The following is a 19,631-nucleotide window of genomic DNA, read 5'->3' as shown; positions in this document are numbered from 1 at the left end:
AGACTTAAAAGAGGGACACGTCACTTTATTTACTGGATTCTTTATCAGTTGATCCAAATCCAAATCTAAATCCAAAACTTATTAATCAATAATCATAATGAATATATATTAAAAATAATATTTTTAGAATTAGGTGTTTATTAGGACCATATATTTATTACCACAAGATTTAAGCGGCGCAAGTTATATTACATTTGTTTGTTGAGCATCTTCTTTTCTTTCTTGCGCTGAATTCAACCGAGTCCAATACTTTTCTCCATTCTCAAGCTTTTATTTCAGTTTCTCTCACACACACACTATCTAGTCTCTCTGTTTCAATTACCAAGAAAATAAAGAAACGGATGGTTGTTGTTTCAAGAGCGTGGAGCTGCAACGTTTCGATTCGTTTGGTTATGGTTCCTTCTTCGATCGGCGATTAATCTCTCACTCTCACTCGTTCCAATTCCAATGGCTTTCAACTCTTCGCTTCGTCTTCCTTCCTCTTCTCAATATTACTCACACGTAAATCTCCCTCTCTCTCCCTCTCTCTCTGTTTTTATTTTATTACATTTTTAGTTATGAACCTAGCTGAGAGTTTCGCTTTCGGATATTCTTTCTTCTTTTGAGAAATTGATAATAAATCTGCATATTGATGTTATGTACGATATAGATAGCTAGTGTTTTTGGATTCTTTAATGGTGGCTATATTATATATCATGTGAAAATTAATGGACTAATGAAAAACTATGAATCTTTATAGGGATATATGATTATTTAGTTTAAAATGCTGTTCTTGCATTTGTTACAAAAGCATTGAAAAATTCATGATTATATCGTAATTTCTTGTTTAGTTTTCTGATTTCATTTGATGTGCTTTTCTTTTTGGTTCAAGGACATTATGATTATTTTTGCTGATTAGACTTGTTATTTCACAAAATCATGAATTATGATGGTTGCAATGGTTCTGTTTCCGTGTGCAGTTTTGCTCTGTTAGGTTCAAATACAGCAAGCTTCACAATGTTCATAGCCAAATAGATTTGGTGACAACCAAAAAGAGAAAATGTTGTATTAAGTCAATACTGAATGATAATAGGCCAAGCATCAACGACTATGGAGCTGCTAAATCTGCAAGGCTGCTCCTTGAAAAGCTGTTTGAGCAAGCACAGAAGCTGGAACATCAGATGGCAACTGGGGCCACAGGCGAGTCTTATGATGGTGAAGATGCTCAGCTAGCTTACAATCTTAGCATGCTTGAGTCGGATCTTCAGGCTGCACTCAGGGAATTGATAAAGAAGGAAGAGCATCTGATGGAGGTAGAGAGGACGGTTATTTTGGAGAGCACTGAGTTGAAGCACACAAAGGAAGAGTTGGAGCAACAGGAGAGGGAAATTGCGGCTGCTCGCACCAAGTATGAGAAGCTGGAAGAGGAGATGAAGGAAGCTAAGACTAACTTGGTTTCTCAAGCAGGTCAGATGGAGGTACTGAAGCTCCTTCTCAGGGAGCGTGATCAAGAGGTTGCTACCATGAAGAGGGCACTGTCCTTGAAGGAGGCAGAAGTGGAGCAAATGAAGATTGACGTGGTGAAGAAGAGTGAAGAAGCAGCACTTATTGATGCTGAGCTTAAACAGAAAGCTCAACTTTTGATTGAAACAAATGAGGTTATGAACAAACAAAAAATTGAGCTTCAAGAACTCCAGAAGGCTGTCCATGTAAAAGAACAGGAACTTGAGGTTTCGCTGACTCAGAGGAAGTTCGAAGAAGAAAAACTGAAGTCTGCTGAGGCTACCTTGGAGCAGCAGGCAATGGAATGGTTGTTGGCACAGGAGGAACTTAAGCGGTTGGGAGAGGATGCTTCTAGACACGTGCAGGAGAGTAATGAGACTCTGGAAGATTTCAGAAGGGTGAAGAAGCTTCTCAGTGATGTGAGGTCTGAATTGGTTTCTTCTCAGCAATCACTCGCATCTTCTAGAGGCAAAATGGAGGAACAAGAGCGGTTGTTGGAGCAGCAGCTGTCTGAACTTGCTGAGCAAAGGGAAAATGTCATGTCATACATGGCAAGTTTGAACGATGCTCAAGTAGAAGTGGAAGGTGAGCGAGCGAAACTTAGGATTGCAGAGGCCCGGAACAGAGAACTCGAACAGGATTTAACTATGGAAAAGGAGCTTGTGGTGAAGTTACTAGGGGAGCTGAGGAAAGAGGGAACAACTTTGAAGCAGGCAGTTAGAGAAGTTTCTTTCCTTCAACAAGAATTAGAGAAAAAAAGTACTGAGTTTAATGAAACAAGTGCCATTCTTCATGCTAAAGAAACGGAGCTCGTTGATGCTAAGATGGAAATCCAGCATTTCAAATCTGAAAAGGCTTCTCTTCAGGCTATCTTGGAGGAGAAAGACTTGGAACTTTCTAAAGCTAGGAAGACGTTGGCAGAAGTAAACAATGAAATCTCTGATCTCAAGCTGCTCTTGAGGGACAAAGAAGCACAACTTATTGAAGCAACCTGTTCGCTGAAGGAGAAAGATGAGCGTGTTAAAGCGGTCGAGAACATATTAAAAGACACAAACCTGAAAGCTTCCCAGGCTGAAGCTGTATTAGAAAAAATCTTAGATGTTACAAACAAACTGGTTGCTTCCATAAAGGATGAAGATATTAACTCATCAAGAGCACTACATGAAGAGGGCAGTGAACTACTTGAGCAACTAATCAAGGAACCGGATAATGAAGTGAGGTGGCAGCAAAAACGGCTTGAGAGTGAGCTTCAGTTAACCAAAGACAACTTAAAAGCAAAGGAGATGGAGGTTCTGGCCGCACACAGGGCTCTAACAATAAAAGATGAGGAGCTCAAAATGACACTTGCAAGGTTGGATGCAAAGGAGGAAGAGTTAAAGAAAGTAAGGGAAAAGTTAACCGAAGACACAAATGATCTCAAAAGGCGGTATGCCTTGACGCAGGAGAAAATTGGTGAGAACAGCATGGAAGATTTGGCAGTTGAGAGACTTCAGCTGGAAGCAGCTCAGTCGGAAGTTGAAGCTGCCACTAGCGCTTTACATAAACTCGCAGAAATGAGACGACAACTATTGACCAAGGCTATCGGTATTTACCAAAACCCTGATTCGATGACCGACTTGAACAACGCCTGTTTTGCTGAGGTAAAAGAAGGAATTGCTAGACTTTCAGCTATGACTGATCAACTTGTGAGGGAGGTAGGTATTGTTTCTGCAAAATAGAAAGAGGTAATGAAAGAATATGAAGGAGGTTAAGGAGTACTTTTGTATATTGTTTTGCCTTTGTGGCCCAAAAAGCCATGCCAAGGTTGACTTTTTCTCTTTGGTGGATCATACTGTATTCACTTGTTTTGCCCGTAATATGTACAGATATCAAATATGTTTGCTGTTAGTTGTGGAGGTGGAAGCTTATTTTTGTTGTTCGAGTTTGCATTCAGACTTATCTGTTAACTTGTTTTTAGCCACACATAAATGGGATGGAGAGGTTTTTTAGTTGCTCCTTTCCTCCATCTTCTGTTCTGAATCGAATATTATCACTCGTAAATTGCAGTCTCACTTTCAGTAGAGTATATAGGCTGAATACCAAATATTTAATACCCTCTCCGTTCTAAAATACATTATCAACACTAGATTTATAAAGCAACGTATTTTATAGCAAAGAGTACATGACATGCTTGCAATCATTGGGCATTGTTTAAGATTTAAATGCACGTTTGAGAATGGTAAGAGGTAACATGTTTCATTTTAAGAAATGCAAGGGTTATTATTACAATGTCGTTTATAAATACAAAAATATTAGATGTATTGTTACATAAATATCACGATTAAATCTCACTGCATTTCAGAAAATACGATTGTAATTGGTCCCAAAAATTTTTGTTTAAAGGAAAGCATTATTTCAATCTATACCTGGGGTCGGTTCATTATTTTAAAAGCGCCAATTCAATTTTCTTTCGATGGAGCAATTTTACACCATACGACGCATACAATTAAAAATTCAATAGGGAAAGTACAGAAGTACCCAAATAAATAAAAAAAGAAACAAAAGCCATTTTCTGGGTTCCTTATCCTAGCTTAATGTAGAACGTAGAATAGTTTACAATAATCAGAACTAGTTCAAGGAGCAGATAAGGATCATTTATATTCATATACCATAATTCACTAGTAAATCCGTATTTGCAGCTTCAGAACCACAATATGACATTTTTTAGCCGTCACAAAAATTTTGATGCCATAATCAACATATTCCTGCAGCTCCCTCACCTTTGAACTAAAGCTTGTCCCGGATGCAGATCTCATAATACTAAATTCAGACCACGACATATTTTCCAACACTTTGAATTATCATAAATCAATAGAAATTGATATCAAGCAACAATCATAAGAAATGTGCCACTGCCACCCTTACAAACTTTTCTAACCTTAAACAAGCACATATTCAGTTTTCTTTTTGATAGCATGCATCATCCAAAAGCATCTGCATGGAAACATATGTACAATGTCTAGGTAATCCAAGTGAAGGATATGTACATTTTCTACTTTCATATTTAACCTAATTGCTATTTTTGCATAATTACAATCTTCATTTTTTTTTTCATAGGATGGAATAAAAGCTGATGGAATTCATTGATTCATTCTGAAATATAGTCGTTAGTAATCCAACCGTATTGAGATTGCATGGTAAACTACCGAACTGTGGGAGTGGAACTGCCGCCTTCTTTAAAGAGAATGTTGGCAACCGAAGGAACCCAAGTTGGGTTGCCAGGATTCATAATAGCAGTGGAAGATCTCCTTGTAGAATTGTTAGCATTTTGACCATCAACTTCACTTTCTATTGCATTAACTTTCTTCATGCTCCTCCCAACCTTCTTTCCAGCAAACATGCCAAATTTCAAAGCTGTGAATATGCCGAACGCAATTAGAACAGGCCTAATTGCCCAATGATGATCCTCTACATGTTGATACTTCTCTATCATTCCGGGACAAGTCTTGAAATCAACCATTTCAACCTCAGAAGGATCAGCCAAGAAGGTTCTTGATTCGTTACCAAAAGGCAGCAGCCCTGGGAACTTGACGACCAAACACCCGTTTGGTAGGATCCATGAAATTTTGCCGGTAGCCCAGGTCCCTCTCCGTTTACGCCATTCAAATCGAGGACTCAAGACATTCTCTTTCAGCCTAACAAACTGGCCAACACAGTATGATTTAGCCATTTCGAGCTGCGAAGAATTTCCCTTCCAAAGGGTCTGCAAACCGATAAATCCCACAGTCATTCTACCTTCACGGTCAATGTGATGTAAGATGCCAACTGGCGAGTGTTTCTCGTTTTCATCCTTCAATCGAACCCAATCGCCAGCCGCAAGGCCAAATGTGACACGTTCAAGAGTTGACGCTTGAACTCTTATTGGGTCATGAATTCCATGGACCCTCACAAGAACAAATCCATTATCTGGATTACGTTCTAGGCCAACAACAGTTCCACCCGGGACATCCATATTTTGAGATGTGCATGAATTGGAAGACTTCCTGGATCGCACTGTATCATGCACTTGAAGAGGATCCTTTGAGAGAAACCACTCTGTGTAGCCAGTGCTGCTTGATTTTGCAGTAGCTTTCACATTTCCAAGATATCTCCATCCTCCATCATTTGCCAGTTCATCAAGTGCGCTGCAAAGTATGCAGTAAAGTTAAGGACTGAATGATTTTGAGTATCATATACTTCTTTTCTTCAAGATAATTAGAAAATTAAATGCTTAGTCACACACAATTTCATGATTTTCTCAAAGATTATTTGTTCAATTTTTCCAGGTTCAAAAGTGATCATGGATGAGTGGAAGCAAAGTGCAGAGCACTTACACTGTTTCTCAATTAATTAGCTACCCATGTTAAATGTTCAGTTACCTTGATTTATACTTAATAGTTAGCTAAATCCAACAAAACGGTAACTTTTGTGAAAGCTAACAAAAAGCTGCACCGCTGCATGGTCAGAACTATGACTTTTTTTTTTTTTAAATTGAAAAAGAAATTAAAGGATACAAACCTTTTGAAGACACGCTGAATATCTTTCATCAGTGGGCGATTCCTCAAATCATACTCAAAGCATCCATTGAGGAGATTCTCAATTGAAGAAGGAAGGCCACTTGGAACAAGGGGTTTTTCATGCTTTTCGACAACTGAGTTGTAAACTACACTAACAGGACATCCATACCAAGGTTGATTACCAGTCAACATTTCAACAATGGTGCAGCCGAATCCCCACGAGTCTGTTTCAAAGGATATAGGGCCTCTGATCTCTGGTTCCCATTGCTCTGGAGCCATGTAATTTGCAGTTCCAAGCCTCTGAGCCATATCTGAGCTTAGACACGAGGAGCCAAGCAAGAGGTTGGGAATGCCAACATCTCCCAAAATCGCTTGATCATTGTCATCAAGAAGAACATTAAATGGTTTAAGGTTGAGAATAAGGATCCCTTTAGAGTGAAGTTCCAAAACACCTTGAGCCAGATTGATACCATACCTGCAAACAGTAAAATGGTCTTACTTTCGACCAGTCCCCACCCCTGTTGCCATACACACACACACACACACATAAAGATGGGACTGTTTTGGGTTTGTGTCTGCTTTTGTTTCCCATTTTAACCCTTATAAATCTACTCGACAAATATAATTGGGTTAAACATATAATGAGAGCAAACTACCCATTGTGTGTAAGCATATACATTTTTGTTAACCCATATTCTCTAAAATGTTTTCACATTTTTTATTCTATTTACATATCATCTTATCGCTCTAAGCATCACTCAATTACTTATTATTTCGAAAAGTTTACAAATACAAGAGTTTGATCAAATGAGACAATGTAAAGTTTACACCATTCCTATGTTAATTAAACTCTTTAATCTTCACACTAAAAATAGGTATATTGAGTCACTAGTATTGTGAAAGATAAAGCAATGATAATTCACTAAATAAACCAATATTACCTTAAAACATCTTTCAACGAAACCCGTCCTTCTCTAAGTCTAGCCATCTTGTCACCAACTGAACCCTCATACAAATTCATAATGATGCATATCTGCGAACATAAACAAACATGTAAACTAGATAGAGATCAAACAGAAAGTTAAAACTCAGCTATGTTGTTGAACTAAATTGCACAGTGCCACAGTCCAACTCTAACCCTTCCATTTATGATTGAAATTCCATGTAGCCAGCAAACACTAGCAACTCCTTGGCACATAGAATATAATTCATTGAACTTCTCTAATATAATCTTTGTATTATCCTCTCTGATTGGATATAACATCTTAGCAGCAACTTCATGGTACTCATCATAATCTTCAGTGGAATGATGATGAGTTGCTAGCCATAGATCCCCAAAAGGTCCCCGACCAATCCTGTGTCTGAGTTTCAATCTTTCAGGTTCTATCCAGGGACTTGTGCCCCTGGAAACAGTTCCCGGAATGTCAGAATCACCTTCCAAGAGATCATAGTCAAATGAAGCACCAGGTGGAGTGGAAATGACTTCTCTAGCCATTCCTGAATCTGAAGTTGTAACATTCATAAATTAACTTAGCAAAATGTACAAATCCAACTACAATTATTCAAATGTGCACGCATATATGACAATTGGTTGTTAGTCAACACTGTAAAAACACAATAATTAAAAGGAAAAAAAAAACCAAGAATGCCATAATGATGATAACTTTCTCCTCTCAACAATAAACCAAACAAGTAGGCATGTCGACGAATTTAAATTACTATTAATGATGTAATGGTTTTCAAGGAATAACAATCTACCCACTGCATATGGTGTCGAAGGTTCGTTCATTAGACAGAGTCAACAAACCCAGATTTGTTGAACATCTGTAAATATTTGGCTCATACCTTGTGAAAACCACACCCAACACTGGAATCCCATAACTTCAATTCTAACATAACTCTTGAAAATGGCACCACAAATGAACCTTTTACTGTGTTATTGCATAAACAACAACCTAATATTTCGTGATCAATAAATAATACTCCAGGTTTAAGAAAATAATATTTGACGAACAAAACATAACCACCCCCCCCCCCACCCCCTTCTTTTTGTTCCTCCTCCTCCCATGAACATTCAATTAACTTTTGATTTTGAATGTTCTGCATTTTGTTTGGTTTAAATTCAAGCCCATATCAGAATCAATTCCAGTCTTTTTTTTCCAGATCCACCTCCATATAAAAGGAAACTTTTCCTTTGTATTAGATATAAATAATGTTACATCAAGATCAATTCTAAACTAAATCAATTTTGCTAGAATTGATTCTACTAAACCGCAGACACACTTAAGAAACATTATGATAATACTAATATCTACCATAATTCACTCAATTGCACAAATTTCTGATCAACAAACATAGGGATATAATGAACTGAAAATAATAAAGAATCCCACAAATTCCAGTGATAAACAAGTCAACACACGCATGCACACAAGTAAGTAACCATCATCAGCTCATGCAAACTCTTCTTTACCGTCTTAGAACCAAAAAGAAGAATCAAAAACTGAAAACAAAAACATGTAACTTTATCCACTTCTTCTTAATTTGATTTTAGTTTCAACCGGTTTGACAAATTGAATAACCAAACCGAAGTTCAAAATAAATAAATAACAAAATTGCACAGCAACACAGCGAAACCAGAAGCATACCAAACCGAAGCAGAAAACGAAAGAGAAAAGAAGAAAATTGGGAAAGAAAATGGGAGTGTAAGCTGAAGCAGTAAGTGTGAGTGAGAAAGGAGTAACAAACCAAAAGCTACAGCGAAGAGAATTGAAATTTCAACAGAGATTAACAAAAAGAGTTGTTTTTATTGTGGAAGAAAGAAAAGGACCTTATTTCTCTGCGTATGAATCTCCCAGAAAATTAAACAAACGAGGAAATGGAGGAATGCAGTTGCAAAGAGAGAAACATGAACTGAACTGAGATGAAAGTGAAAAGTAGGATTAAATACCTAAAATGGTCAATTTCTTTGGGTAAATTAATTTTTAAAAAAAAAAATATATTTTTTAAATATTAGAGAATTTTATTTTAATAAAAGATACATTAATATCTAATTCTTTAATTTAAAACAAATAAATCTATCAATCAAGCTATTTTTTTCTTTTCTTTTTTTATGAATAAATCACCTTTTTTTTATCATAATATATTAGAGAAGAATTTATATTTTATTCCATCCTACTACACTATCAAACACAATTTTATTATCAATATTTTATTATCAATATTTTAATAACAACTAATAGGATTTTTTTATATTGTTAATTGAAAATTAATCTAAAAACATAATTAACTAATAAAATCATCTTATTTCTATACTAATATTAGAAGTATTTGATACACTAATAGTTTTTTTTTGTATTTTATTTTATTACATATTATGTTCTAAAATTTTAGAGAGTTATATATATTTTATTTTATTAAAAATTACCGACCAAAATTTTGTCAATGATAATTTTAGAGTTTACTAAAAAAAATACAAAGAAAAGCGTTTATACAATGAGCAAAAGATTATTTTCAGTGCAAAAATGTATATACAATATTAAAAATAATTTGTTTTCATTCATATTTTTACAAGATAATAATAATAATTATAATAATAATTTAACTTTTGTATATTTCACCGGGTTTAATTTGGTGTGATTTTGCCGGGTTTATGATCGGGTAAAGATCTTAAAAATAGACTCGGTCATTATTTTGGGTCGGGTCCGGGCCATGACTCGGATCACCTGAAATTGGCCCGGTTATCATACACAAGTAATATTTTGTGTATTAACGATGAATGATGACTATTTTTATGTGAAATTTAAGTGTTATAAATCTTAATATTTTGTGTTATTAGTTATTATAAGACTATAAATTAATGTTTTATGTTTAAAATGCATAAGATTTTAGATTAATTAATGCATAATATTGTGTTATTTGTATTGATTTAAATATTTGGCGTTATTAGACAATATTAGTATTGATTATGATTATGTTTTAATTTTAGAGAAGAATTGGTTCTTGTTATATTTTTCTAAATGAATTTTATCATGTCAAATAATAGTTAAAATTTTAAAAATTTAGATATTTTCACATGCTAACTTATAAGAAGGTATCAAAGTAATGTAATGTTAACGACCCAATTTTTACTCTATTTTTATCCAATATAATCGTGATCCAAAACTGTATAAATTTCATCGGATCTAAGATCAGATTCGGATCTAATAAATAAATCTAATATATATTTCGAGTCAGATCTAAATTACGATTTCACTCGACCATACACACCCGTAGTAGTTCCTTTGACTCCTAATACAAAGAATTTTGTAATATAAATATTACTTTCCTTTTTCACTCAAAAAATTGAAGAAAAGCAAGAGAAGATTTTTGGTTGAGGAAAAAAAGAGGATAAAGTGGTAATTATGGTTGCGGGACCCACATAGACGGTGACGCAGAAATGCGGTGGAGTGTTCAATTAGTCCGTTACAAATTACAAAGCTATACGCTTCCTTCTATGACTCTCCGATTCTAACGCCATTGCTCTATTTGCTCCTTTGTCATCTTCACTTCAACGATCTTCGTAAACTACAAGTCTCAGGTCTTGTTAATATTTTGGCGCCATTCTTAATCTTCGTTAGATCTATAATTTGCAAGAGCCTCCATCATCATCGATTATTTGATCTATAATTCTCAATCAATTAATTGGTTGGTGGGATGAAAATAATTGAACACTTTTTTAATTGGTTAATTCGATACTTCTATGCTACTTATTAAAATTTAGTTTTTTTTTTTATCAAATATAAGAAAATCGGAGGCTAAAATTCACCACTTTTTAAATAAGTATGAGAAGATTCTGTCATTTAAATTATAATTTATTGATATATTAAAATTTAGTTATCAAATCAATTATTATGTATTTATATATCAATATATATAATATTTAATATATATTTATATTTTAATATATATTTTATACAAATCATTAAGCTATATACTTTGTGGAACTCGAATTTTAATTTGTTAAATGATACTGTAAATTCATAGATATTCATTATAATTTATAAACTATTGGACATATAATTATTAGGAAAATGGGTCACTTACGAAGTCTTTCAAAATGTAAAGGGGCTTGTGATAAGGAGACCCGTTGTTCCCATTCCGGTTTGTTTTAGTTGTGGATGTCCTCCATAGAATAATTGGAGAGGCCGTTTTAGTTGTGGATGTCCTCCATAGAATGATTGGAGAGACAGTAAGAAATGGTCATATATCTCCACTACTACTTGGTAGGGATCATATCAAGTTATCTCACTTGCAATTTGCGGACGACACAATTTTTTTCTGCCCTCCTGAGGAGGAGACCATCAGGAATTATCAGCGACTGCTCCGATGCTTTAAACTAATGTCTGGGTTGAACATTAATTTTGAAAATTCCTACTTTATTCCCGTCAATTGTGATCAGAGATGGGTCCGTAGAATGTGTCTGTTGTTGGGGTGTAAGGAGGCATCATTACCTGTCAGATATCTGGGCATTTCCCTGGGAGCAAATCCGAGACTGGTAAAGACATGGAAACCGGTGATTAACAAGGTCGAAGAAAAGCTCAGTACGTGGAAAGCAAAGACTCTCAACAAAGTGGGTAAGCTGGTCCTCATTAAGTCGGTGCTTAACAGCTTGCCTATCTACTACCTCAGCTTATATAAGATGCCGAAGACAGTGGTGGAAAAGTTTGATCTCCCTTCAACGATGATTTTTGTGGAGTACAGAGGACGGGAAGCACGAATTACCGCTTGTGAAATGGGAAGTAGTCATGGCTCCGAAGAAGGCAGGTGGTTTGGGAGTTGGTGATGCGGTGATTAGAAATATAGCCTTGCTGTTCAAGTGGTGGTGGAGGTTCTCAAAAGAAGACTGTCCTTTATGGAAGCAAGTTGTTTGCTCTTGTAACAACATAAATCCTACGGTGATGTTGCGAGGCCAGCCGGTTCCCACCCGAGGGGGTCCTTGGCGAGATATCTGCCAGCTACAAATTAGTGAGTTGCAGCTGAGAGAAAAGATGATTAGCGGGTTGTCTATGGAGCTCGAAAATGGCAGAACGATCCGGTTCTGGAAGGATAGCTGGTTGCCATCTGGGGTGCTGAAAGAAATGTTTCCTAGGCTCTATTCGGTTTCGAACCTTCACATATTCGTGATAGGAGATTGTGGGTTTTGGGATGGGTTTGAGTGGATTTGGAGCTTCCAGTGGAAGAGAGACTTGTTCCAATGGGAGTTGGATTTAGTACACCAGTTTCATGAGATGCTACAGTCGGTTTAGCCAACCACTGAAAAAGAGGATGGCGTGGTATGGAAATTCGATAAAACAGGAGTTTACTGATTTACTCAACTACTTCCTTTGGGCAGGTTCTGCAGGCGGAAGTCCTACCGGAGGAAATCACAAGCTATAACTTCACCCGGGCTGTCTGGAAAGGGTTTGTCCCTCCGAGGGTTGAGCTGTTTACTTGGTTTGTCTTGGTTGGAAGGGTGAACACTAAGGATAGACTTTGTAGATTACGGGTTATTGATCAGCAGGACAATAGGTGTGTGCTCTGTGGTAAGGCTGAGGAAACTACTTTTCATTTGTTTCTCGATTGCGAGGTCACATGGCAGGTGTGGTGTGCTTGGCTGCTGGCCTTGGGACGAAGGTGGAGCTTTTTAGGTACACTAAAGGAGCATTTCGAAAGCTGGACGACTTTGTCTGTAAGGAAGGTAGACAGAAAGAGGTGATTCATTGGGTTCTTTGCAGTTATCTGGACAACCTGGCTAGAAAAGAATGGTAGGATCTTCCGAGACAATAATTCCGACGTGAAAGACATGATAAACAGGTTATTCAGGTACTCTGAGGAATGGAGCAGTGATGACCCTTTTAGTTGTTGATGGCCGTACCGAAGATGACTAGGAGTTGGTTTATTGGAATTTGCTTCTTGTAGCTCTTACATGATCTACTCTATGTGTTGAGCTCCCTTTGATTCAAAAAAAAAAAAAATATCAGGAAAAGGAAAATAGCCTTGTGTTAAGGAAATAAATAGGCATGCACTATGAGATGAACTTGTATTCAAAGTCTAACACAAATTCATACCAAAAATAAATAAATAAATAAATAAAACATGTCAGATCTCTGTTAGATAAGTCATAAATATTGAGGTCAAATAATTTAAATAAAGTTAGATGCATTTGGATAGTACAACTTGATCTTTCATATTTAGAACATCAACCATCCTTTTTATTTTGGCTTCATGCAATCATGCTCACTAGAATAAATAATGTTGATAGGACAAGATCATGTACATTAATATAGTTGGTTAGAGTTAAGTTTACTGTGGTTTCTAAAATTAGTAAGTTACACTGATTTAATTTTTGAGATCTTAATTATTATAATTTGGTTTTTAAATTTAAGAAAATATACTATGTTAATCTCTTATATATTTTTTGTTATTGAAACTCAACGCTATTAATAACGTGGCCTAACTCTTGCTACGTTTGATATATTAACAGCATACTAAACTGTATTAAAAGTATAATTGCATTGATTTGGCCCTTTTTTCCTTTTATAACTTAAACCACAATTTTATTTCGAATCTTCTTCTTCTTCATCTTTTTCTATTTCTTCTTTTAGTTGTTCTTCTTTTCTATTGTGTATCGTTGCAGGTTTATGATTATAATTTTAGGTGGTAGCCAAAATTTCATGCACTCAACTACCAAAACTCCAAGTCGAAGAGGATTTCGAGAGTATCAGAACCCTCTACTACTTCCGGTAATAACACAACATGCTCAAAATAAATATCAATGAAGTCATCATTTTTCTTATTTATGAAGTATATCTCCCTTAATTCATTATCAGAATTTTCTTAAATCAATATCTAATTTTTTTTTTAAGAACATGCCATCAACATTCTTTAATCTTATCATAATCAAAGTAAATATCAATGAGGCAATTTTTACTGTGTTTTACCCATATTTTTGTGTGTGAAGCTAAGTGAAAAAAGAGAAGACGAAATAATTAAAATGGAGAGATATAACATTTTAATATAAAAAAGATTTCAAACGATATCGTTATTAGCTTTATTTAGCGTCAAAATACATACGACATCGTCTATATTCAGTATGGCAAGAGTTAGGCCACGTCAATAACAACAATGAAATTTGGTGACAAAAAATATCCGAAAAACTATCATGGTGTACATTTTTAAATTTGGGGATTAAATTATAACAATTAAAATCTCAAGAACTAAATCAGTATAACTCATCAATCTCAAAACCAAAGTGGAGGTTAACACTAATTGGTTAATTAGAAAGCAGCATCATGTTCTTAACTTGGTAAACTTTCAATTGATGAAGCCAAGAAAAAAAGCAAACATATTGTGATTTTTAGGAAGTAATGAAGCGGGGGGTTGATTTACCAATATTTATTTATTTTTTTATGATTTGATTAATAGGTATATTATATTTTACTAATAATTTGCTAGGAAGAATTATAAATAAATTACAATTTTTTGTCCTGTACTAATAATTTATGGAGAAAAAGAGAGAGCGCGGGATAAAAAGGATCTGAATTTAAAATAGTGTGTAAAAGTATCTTTTTGTATTTTAGCACAATAAATTATTTTAATTCTCACGACATTCTTTAAATTTTAAAGAGATTCATTTTAGTTAATTCTAAATAGATAAGATTTTGAAATTAATACAGTTTTAAATTTTTATCAATTCCAATAGAGGATTTGATTTGTAAATCAAATCAATTCCAATGTTTTGAGTTCCAACATCCAAACTCATTCATGATGTTTTTTCCCTCCAATATTCTTCAGCAAATCCTTTCTTATTAGTAGTGTGGTCTCTGATTGATGAACAAGCATAACAACTTATAAGCGAAAGAAGAGGTCGTTGTTTGCCACGTTTACTTAGCCTGTCGTACAAACAAACAGAAAAAATTCCAATACGTCACTCAGATACACAAAACGAAAATGTGTGCCTTAGCTTATGAGACTATTTTACCTGACCAATGACTATTGATTGAAAAATAGATAATCAAGTGATTATGGCATCAGGATCTCATCCAGCATGCTATATAGTATATACATAGCTCTTGGAAAAGTATTTAACTAATAAAGAAAGAGGGTTGTGAAAAATTTGTAGAGTTTATTTAGATCAGAGTCTCAGAGACTTGGGTACATCATTGGGATTTTGCTTGTGTTTTGTGTGATTGTGTTAAGGGTTTGTGATATGATTACGAATGTAAGGTTGCATGCAATGAATGATGTATGTAACTAAGAGTATGAATAAATATTGCTAATTTGATAACAAGAGAGAAATTGAGATAGAGGATAGCTTTATTAACATTTCATATTTATTACAATTTTCAATATTCTTATTTATTGACAGGCATATTTGAATCGCTTTTCATTTGGCGTAAAGCAAGATATTATTAATCGGATAAAATCTTTTCATTTGCTCTGTCCATAAGAAATTATCAAGACTAATATTTATTGACAAGCAGAAGAAGAACAACAACAAAAGCTATATAAATATCAAAATACACATAACAGAATCAGAATGTAATATCTTATTATCATATGTACAGATAGTTCAACTCTAAATGGTAAGGTAAGAACACAAAATAGATATTTGTTGTTCTATGATGAGTTGATGACACTATTGCCACCACTACTAAAAAGAAACAAAAGTGCATAATTATGAACAAAAAATTTTCCAACAATCTTGGGCTTCGTTTGCAGTATTGTCTAGGAAGTAAAGAAACACATTTATTCAACAAATCAATACTGTCTTCTGATATCCCTCCAAGGATAGTGTCCCCTCCTGCGAAAGCTTATGACTCTTCTCATCTTTCTAAAACTTCCTAGTAAACATTTGGCAACCACTGAGGGGAAGAATATCCTACTTTGAGTTCTCGTTTTCGGCACAATGGGCAGCCTGTTGTACGAGAATAATTCTGCAACAAAGCTGGTTAACTTGTTCTTTCCAACATGAACTCGTACTTTATTGTACAACTCGATCTTCCTATCCTCAGTGGCTACCTCATCGGAACAAATTTCTTCTTCTTCATCATCATCACTATGTTCTTTAGGTTGATAGCTATTCACTTGCGAGGATGACCTGCACTTTCCATTTATGTCACTCAGATAGTGCAAAGACATTTTTTGGGAGTAATACCATATCAGCATGTATGAATCAATATAAAGGATGTTCATAGCAACATTTATGTAAATTTACAATTTAATTTAGGATCACCATCTCTACATATTCAAATGTGGGTCTAGCAAACTCCAAAAAATGAAAAGGGGGAAAAAAGTGTAGCCTAATTAGAAAAGGTACACAAAGAATAGAAACGAAATACAGAGACAATGTAGTATTTTTAGCAGATTTCAATATGCAGAATTGAAACATTTATATACAATATAAAAATCATTAGCTAGGTAGAGGTGTCCTCTATTTAGAAATATGCGGTACTTAACTGCCTCCATCAAAGGAAATTAGAGATAGAAAGAAATGCATGAGAGAAATTTTGATATGGAATGATAAATGCAATGCACATTATTTAGTTGTAGCAGACGGAAAGCTGTACTTTTGCAAAATGTGATGAGATCAAGCTAAATGGCAAGAAAAAACAAATAGCCAAGAAAGCAAGTCCTTGTGTAGTCCAACATGATTTCACAGATGTTTTGACAGAGTATTGATAAAATGGTTAAAAGTTAAAACCAATGTGCCCTAAATCTAACATATGTGAAGATTCAAGCACAAAACAAACAAAAATTTTCAGTAACCCAAAACAGAGCTGCTTATGTTAATATAGTTGGATAGTTTAGACACAGGACTTCGTTAAACATATTGTTAAACATATTGCAAGATTCAACTAAACTAACTGCAACCTGGCAAACAGCATATTGATCCTAAATCATCCAGCCAACTGCTGAATATTTGTTTTTATAGCTAACCTATGGGACCGTACGAAATTTAGTACCTGCTGTGCTGTTTAAAATAGAAAACTCGTTTCTTTGATCGCTTTCTTCTTCGAGCACCATAATAGTTTGAGACATGGCGGATGAAACGAAGCTTTGCATAGCAAAATAAAACAATAACTATTATGATCAATGAAAACCTTCTAACAAGAACATAGTATAGATATTATGCTAAACAAGTAGTTCAAGAATGAGGTAGTTCTTAAACTATTTATTCACACATGATACTTGCCAATGCCACTTATGAGATATATTCCATTCCTCAAATACTATAGACACCAAAAATTAAGTTACAATACAACACTCCTGACGACTGAAACAAATTAAGGCTTAGGAAGAAAATTAAGTTACAAATCAACATTCCTGACGACTGAAACAAATCCTATAGACACCAAATTAGTACAATGGGAGAAGGTTCAGAAGAGCATAGGAAAGAACAGTTTAAGGGTGATTCAGTGCATATCATTAACACGTGAATATTTAGATGACATATGAAAGACTTGGATCTACAAACCTGATCACCATCCTTGATGCCATAATTTCTCAGGTAATCGTCATCTTTAACAAGCTTCTGTCCATCATAGCATAAGCAAAACTGCCGCCAAACATGTGGCCTTCACAATGAAAGTAAAATATGTGATTATATAATCAGAGAACATATTACATATTAATTTGTACAGAAAAAGGAAAAACAGATTAAGTTGACCTAGTAATTGTCTGAACTACAATGAAAAAACAATAACATCTCACTTCTAATCCAAGGTTGAACAACAAAGCAAAATGTTTCCTTTTGCCTAGGTTTATCAGGTATTTAACAACAATTTTCAATACTCCAGAACTAATTATAGTCCATTGGTTGCAGCAGACTAAAAATCTATGAAGCACGGACACTTCGCTGAGTTGTCGTGTTCACGCGTCGGACACATTTCGGACACGACACTCACCGACACTCGTCCGACACGCGTGTATGCTGTGTCCAAACGTATCTTAATAAAAAAATAAATTTTTTTTTTCCAGACACACCTAAATACCATCATATGTCAGCGTGTCCAATCTTATTCTTAACATATATTTTTAAAATAAATTTAGATATAGTATATATTATTATTTATTAAAACAAAAACATTTTAAATACTTGATATAATTAAAATAAGACATTAAAAATAATTTAAAATTTTAATTTATATTTTAACATCAATAAAATATCAAAATATCATTACAATTTATCTAAAAAATACTTTATATTTTATATGTATGTGTGTCCCGTGCCATGTAAAATTTTAAAATTCGCGTGTCGGCGTGTCCCGTGTCAGTGCTAGTGTCCGTGCATCATAGCAGCTAAAAATTATTAAAGTACACAGCCAAGAAATTCTTCAACAGTCAAATAAGTAAAAAAAATCATACATTGCCACACTGAAAACCAAGTAAACAACACAGTAACATACATAACACACACCATGAAATCTTCCCTGGCCCCTTTTGAGGCATGTGACTGAACACCACCTTCACCGCCTCCTTAAGCTCAGCAATAGTTGCTGTCTTCTCAACTTGAATATCTGCAAAGTACCAATGGTCTCTGGTATCAATGTTCCAAAAACAACACCAAATATTGTTTTCAGGTGGGGGAGAAAAAGATGTATAGAACAATGCTATTAAAAAATATTTCGATTATGGTTCACAATTTCACAACTAGAATTGTTGCCACACTGCAACATGTTGGCAACTACAATCATAGTTGCATACTAAACAACATCTCCACAGTTTCAGCACAGAAACTCTTCTACCAATTTAACAGGTTATTTTTGCAAAATTTTCAAAATTTCATCTTAATATGAATGAAAGTTCGATAACAACAAACAATTCAATGCAATTTAGTATGCATATGCTCCAATTAAGTTATTTCAAATAACAGATTTCCTTGTTTTTTTATATAATTTAGTGAAATCATGCATTTCATATTATGGTGCGGGATAATACTTGCACCTGCTCAACAAACAAAGGCTATGAGTTGAATCGTTGTAATTCAAGTCCACAGATACAACTGCATTGCAGTTTTTGCATTTTCCACAACCGAATAAATAACTAACTCATTCGTTTCTCTCATAACCTTTTCAGAAATGTAACAACCATAACCGTAACCGCAACGGCAAATTAAAATTGGTGCAGGGAGCGAATACATACCGAAGGTAGATCCATCCAATTTGAGAACAGTAAGGCTGAGAGGCTGAGATCGAAGCCTATTATAAAGGAAACTCTTACTGGAGAAAATGCGGTCCATGGTTGGGATCGAAGAGAATTGAATCGACAAGGGTGATCGAGAAGGAGAGGAAGCGTGGTTAGGGTTCGGCATTATTAAGCTAGTGTGTGCCATGGCGGTGACTGAGTGAGTGAGAAGAAGCGCGTGAGTAAGGACATTGCGTGGAGAAGAGAGTGGTGCATAAATGGGGAACGAGAAGAGATTCTTAGAGAAGAACGAATAGAATACGCAATGTTATTGTTCTTTGGCTTGTGTCGGGGGTAATTCTTCTTCCATACAAACTGTTGAGTGAGTGGTTTGTGTTTGAAGCAAAAAGCGAGGCATTTTTGGAGAACGGGAGGATGACCGTTAACGACTCACTCAAACTCTCAAAC

At 35.0% G+C, this 19,631-nt stretch overlaps 3 protein-coding genes across 4 annotated transcripts; 1 reads left to right on the top strand and 2 right to left on the bottom strand.

The window, feature by feature from the left end:
• Positions 1 to 215: 215 nt before the first annotated feature.
• On the top strand, positions 216 to 3,389 carry LOC130932491 (uncharacterized). Its single transcript, XM_057861821.1, has 2 exons — positions 216 to 501; positions 960 to 3,389. The coding sequence occupies exons 1-2, from the start codon at positions 448 to 450 to the stop codon at positions 3,198 to 3,200; spliced, it is 2,295 nt and encodes a 764-aa protein (XP_057717804.1). The 5' UTR covers positions 216 to 447; the 3' UTR covers positions 3,201 to 3,389.
• Positions 3,390 to 4,300: 911 nt separating this feature from the next.
• Positions 4,301 to 8,931, bottom strand: LOC130935705 (E3 ubiquitin-protein ligase KEG). Of its 2 annotated transcripts, XM_057865579.1 has the most exons (5): positions 8,848 to 8,931; positions 7,156 to 7,520; positions 6,959 to 7,050; positions 6,019 to 6,492; positions 4,301 to 5,645 (listed from the first exon to the last, which is right to left on the bottom strand). In XM_057865579.1, the coding sequence occupies exons 2-5, from the start codon at positions 7,510 to 7,512 to the stop codon at positions 4,664 to 4,666; spliced, it is 1,905 nt and encodes a 634-aa protein (XP_057721562.1). In that variant the 5' UTR covers positions 7,513 to 7,520; positions 8,848 to 8,931; the 3' UTR covers positions 4,301 to 4,663. The 2 variants fall into 2 exon arrangements, with proteins under 2 accessions (XP_057721562.1, XP_057721561.1); XM_057865578.1 differs by lacking the exon at positions 8,848 to 8,931 and having other exon boundaries at positions 7,156 to 7,539.
• Positions 8,932 to 15,604: 6,673 nt separating this feature from the next.
• Positions 15,605 to 19,508, bottom strand: LOC130936531 (uncharacterized). Its single transcript, XM_057866616.1, has 5 exons — positions 19,182 to 19,508; positions 18,457 to 18,556; positions 17,515 to 17,614; positions 17,003 to 17,094; positions 15,605 to 16,137 (listed from the first exon to the last, which is right to left on the bottom strand). Exons 1-5 carry the CDS (start codon positions 19,369 to 19,371, stop codon positions 15,798 to 15,800), a joined length of 822 nt encoding a protein of 273 aa, XP_057722599.1. The 5' UTR covers positions 19,372 to 19,508; the 3' UTR covers positions 15,605 to 15,797.
• Between the last annotated feature and the right edge of the window lie 123 nt (positions 19,509 to 19,631).

Source organism: Arachis stenosperma, chromosome 6, assembly GCF_014773155.1.
Source record: "Arachis stenosperma cultivar V10309 chromosome 6, arast.V10309.gnm1.PFL2, whole genome shotgun sequence".
In the NCBI taxonomy this organism is placed as follows: Eukaryota; Viridiplantae; Streptophyta; class Magnoliopsida; order Fabales; family Fabaceae; genus Arachis; species Arachis stenosperma.
This window is presented reverse-complemented; position numbering and strand designations above follow the sequence as displayed.

Bases quoted from the DNA above. Each gene is read 5' to 3' on its own strand.
- LOC130932491 (XM_057861821.1), top strand. From the start codon at position 448: ATGGCTTTCAACTCTTCGCTTCGTCTTCCTTCCTCTTCTCAATATTAC. The intron at 502-959 runs GTAAATCTCCCT...TTCCGTGTGCAG, and splicing joins CTTCTCAATATTACTCACAC to TTTTGCTCTGTTAGGTTCAA.
- LOC130935705 (XM_057865578.1), bottom strand. From the start codon at position 7,539: ATGAATGTTACAACTTCAGATTCAGGAATGGCTAGAGAAGTCATTTCC. The intron at 7,051-7,155 runs GTTAGAGTTGGA...TTATGTTCGCAG, and splicing joins TTTCAATCATAAATGGAAGG to ATATGCATCATTATGAATTT. The intron at 6,493-6,958 runs GTAATATTGGTT...TACTGTTTGCAG, and splicing joins TCGTTGAAAGATGTTTTAAG to GTATGGTATCAATCTGGCTC.
- LOC130936531 (XM_057866616.1), bottom strand. From the start codon at position 19,371: ATGGCACACACTAGCTTAATAATGCCGAACCCTAACCACGCTTCCTCT. The intron at 17,615-18,456 runs GTGTGTGTTATG...TTCATTGTGAAG, and splicing joins GGGCCAGGGAAGATTTCATG to GCCACATGTTTGGCGGCAGT. The intron at 17,095-17,514 runs GTTTGTAGATCC...TGCTATGCAAAG, and splicing joins GCATCAAGGATGGTGATCAG to CTTCGTTTCATCCGCCATGT.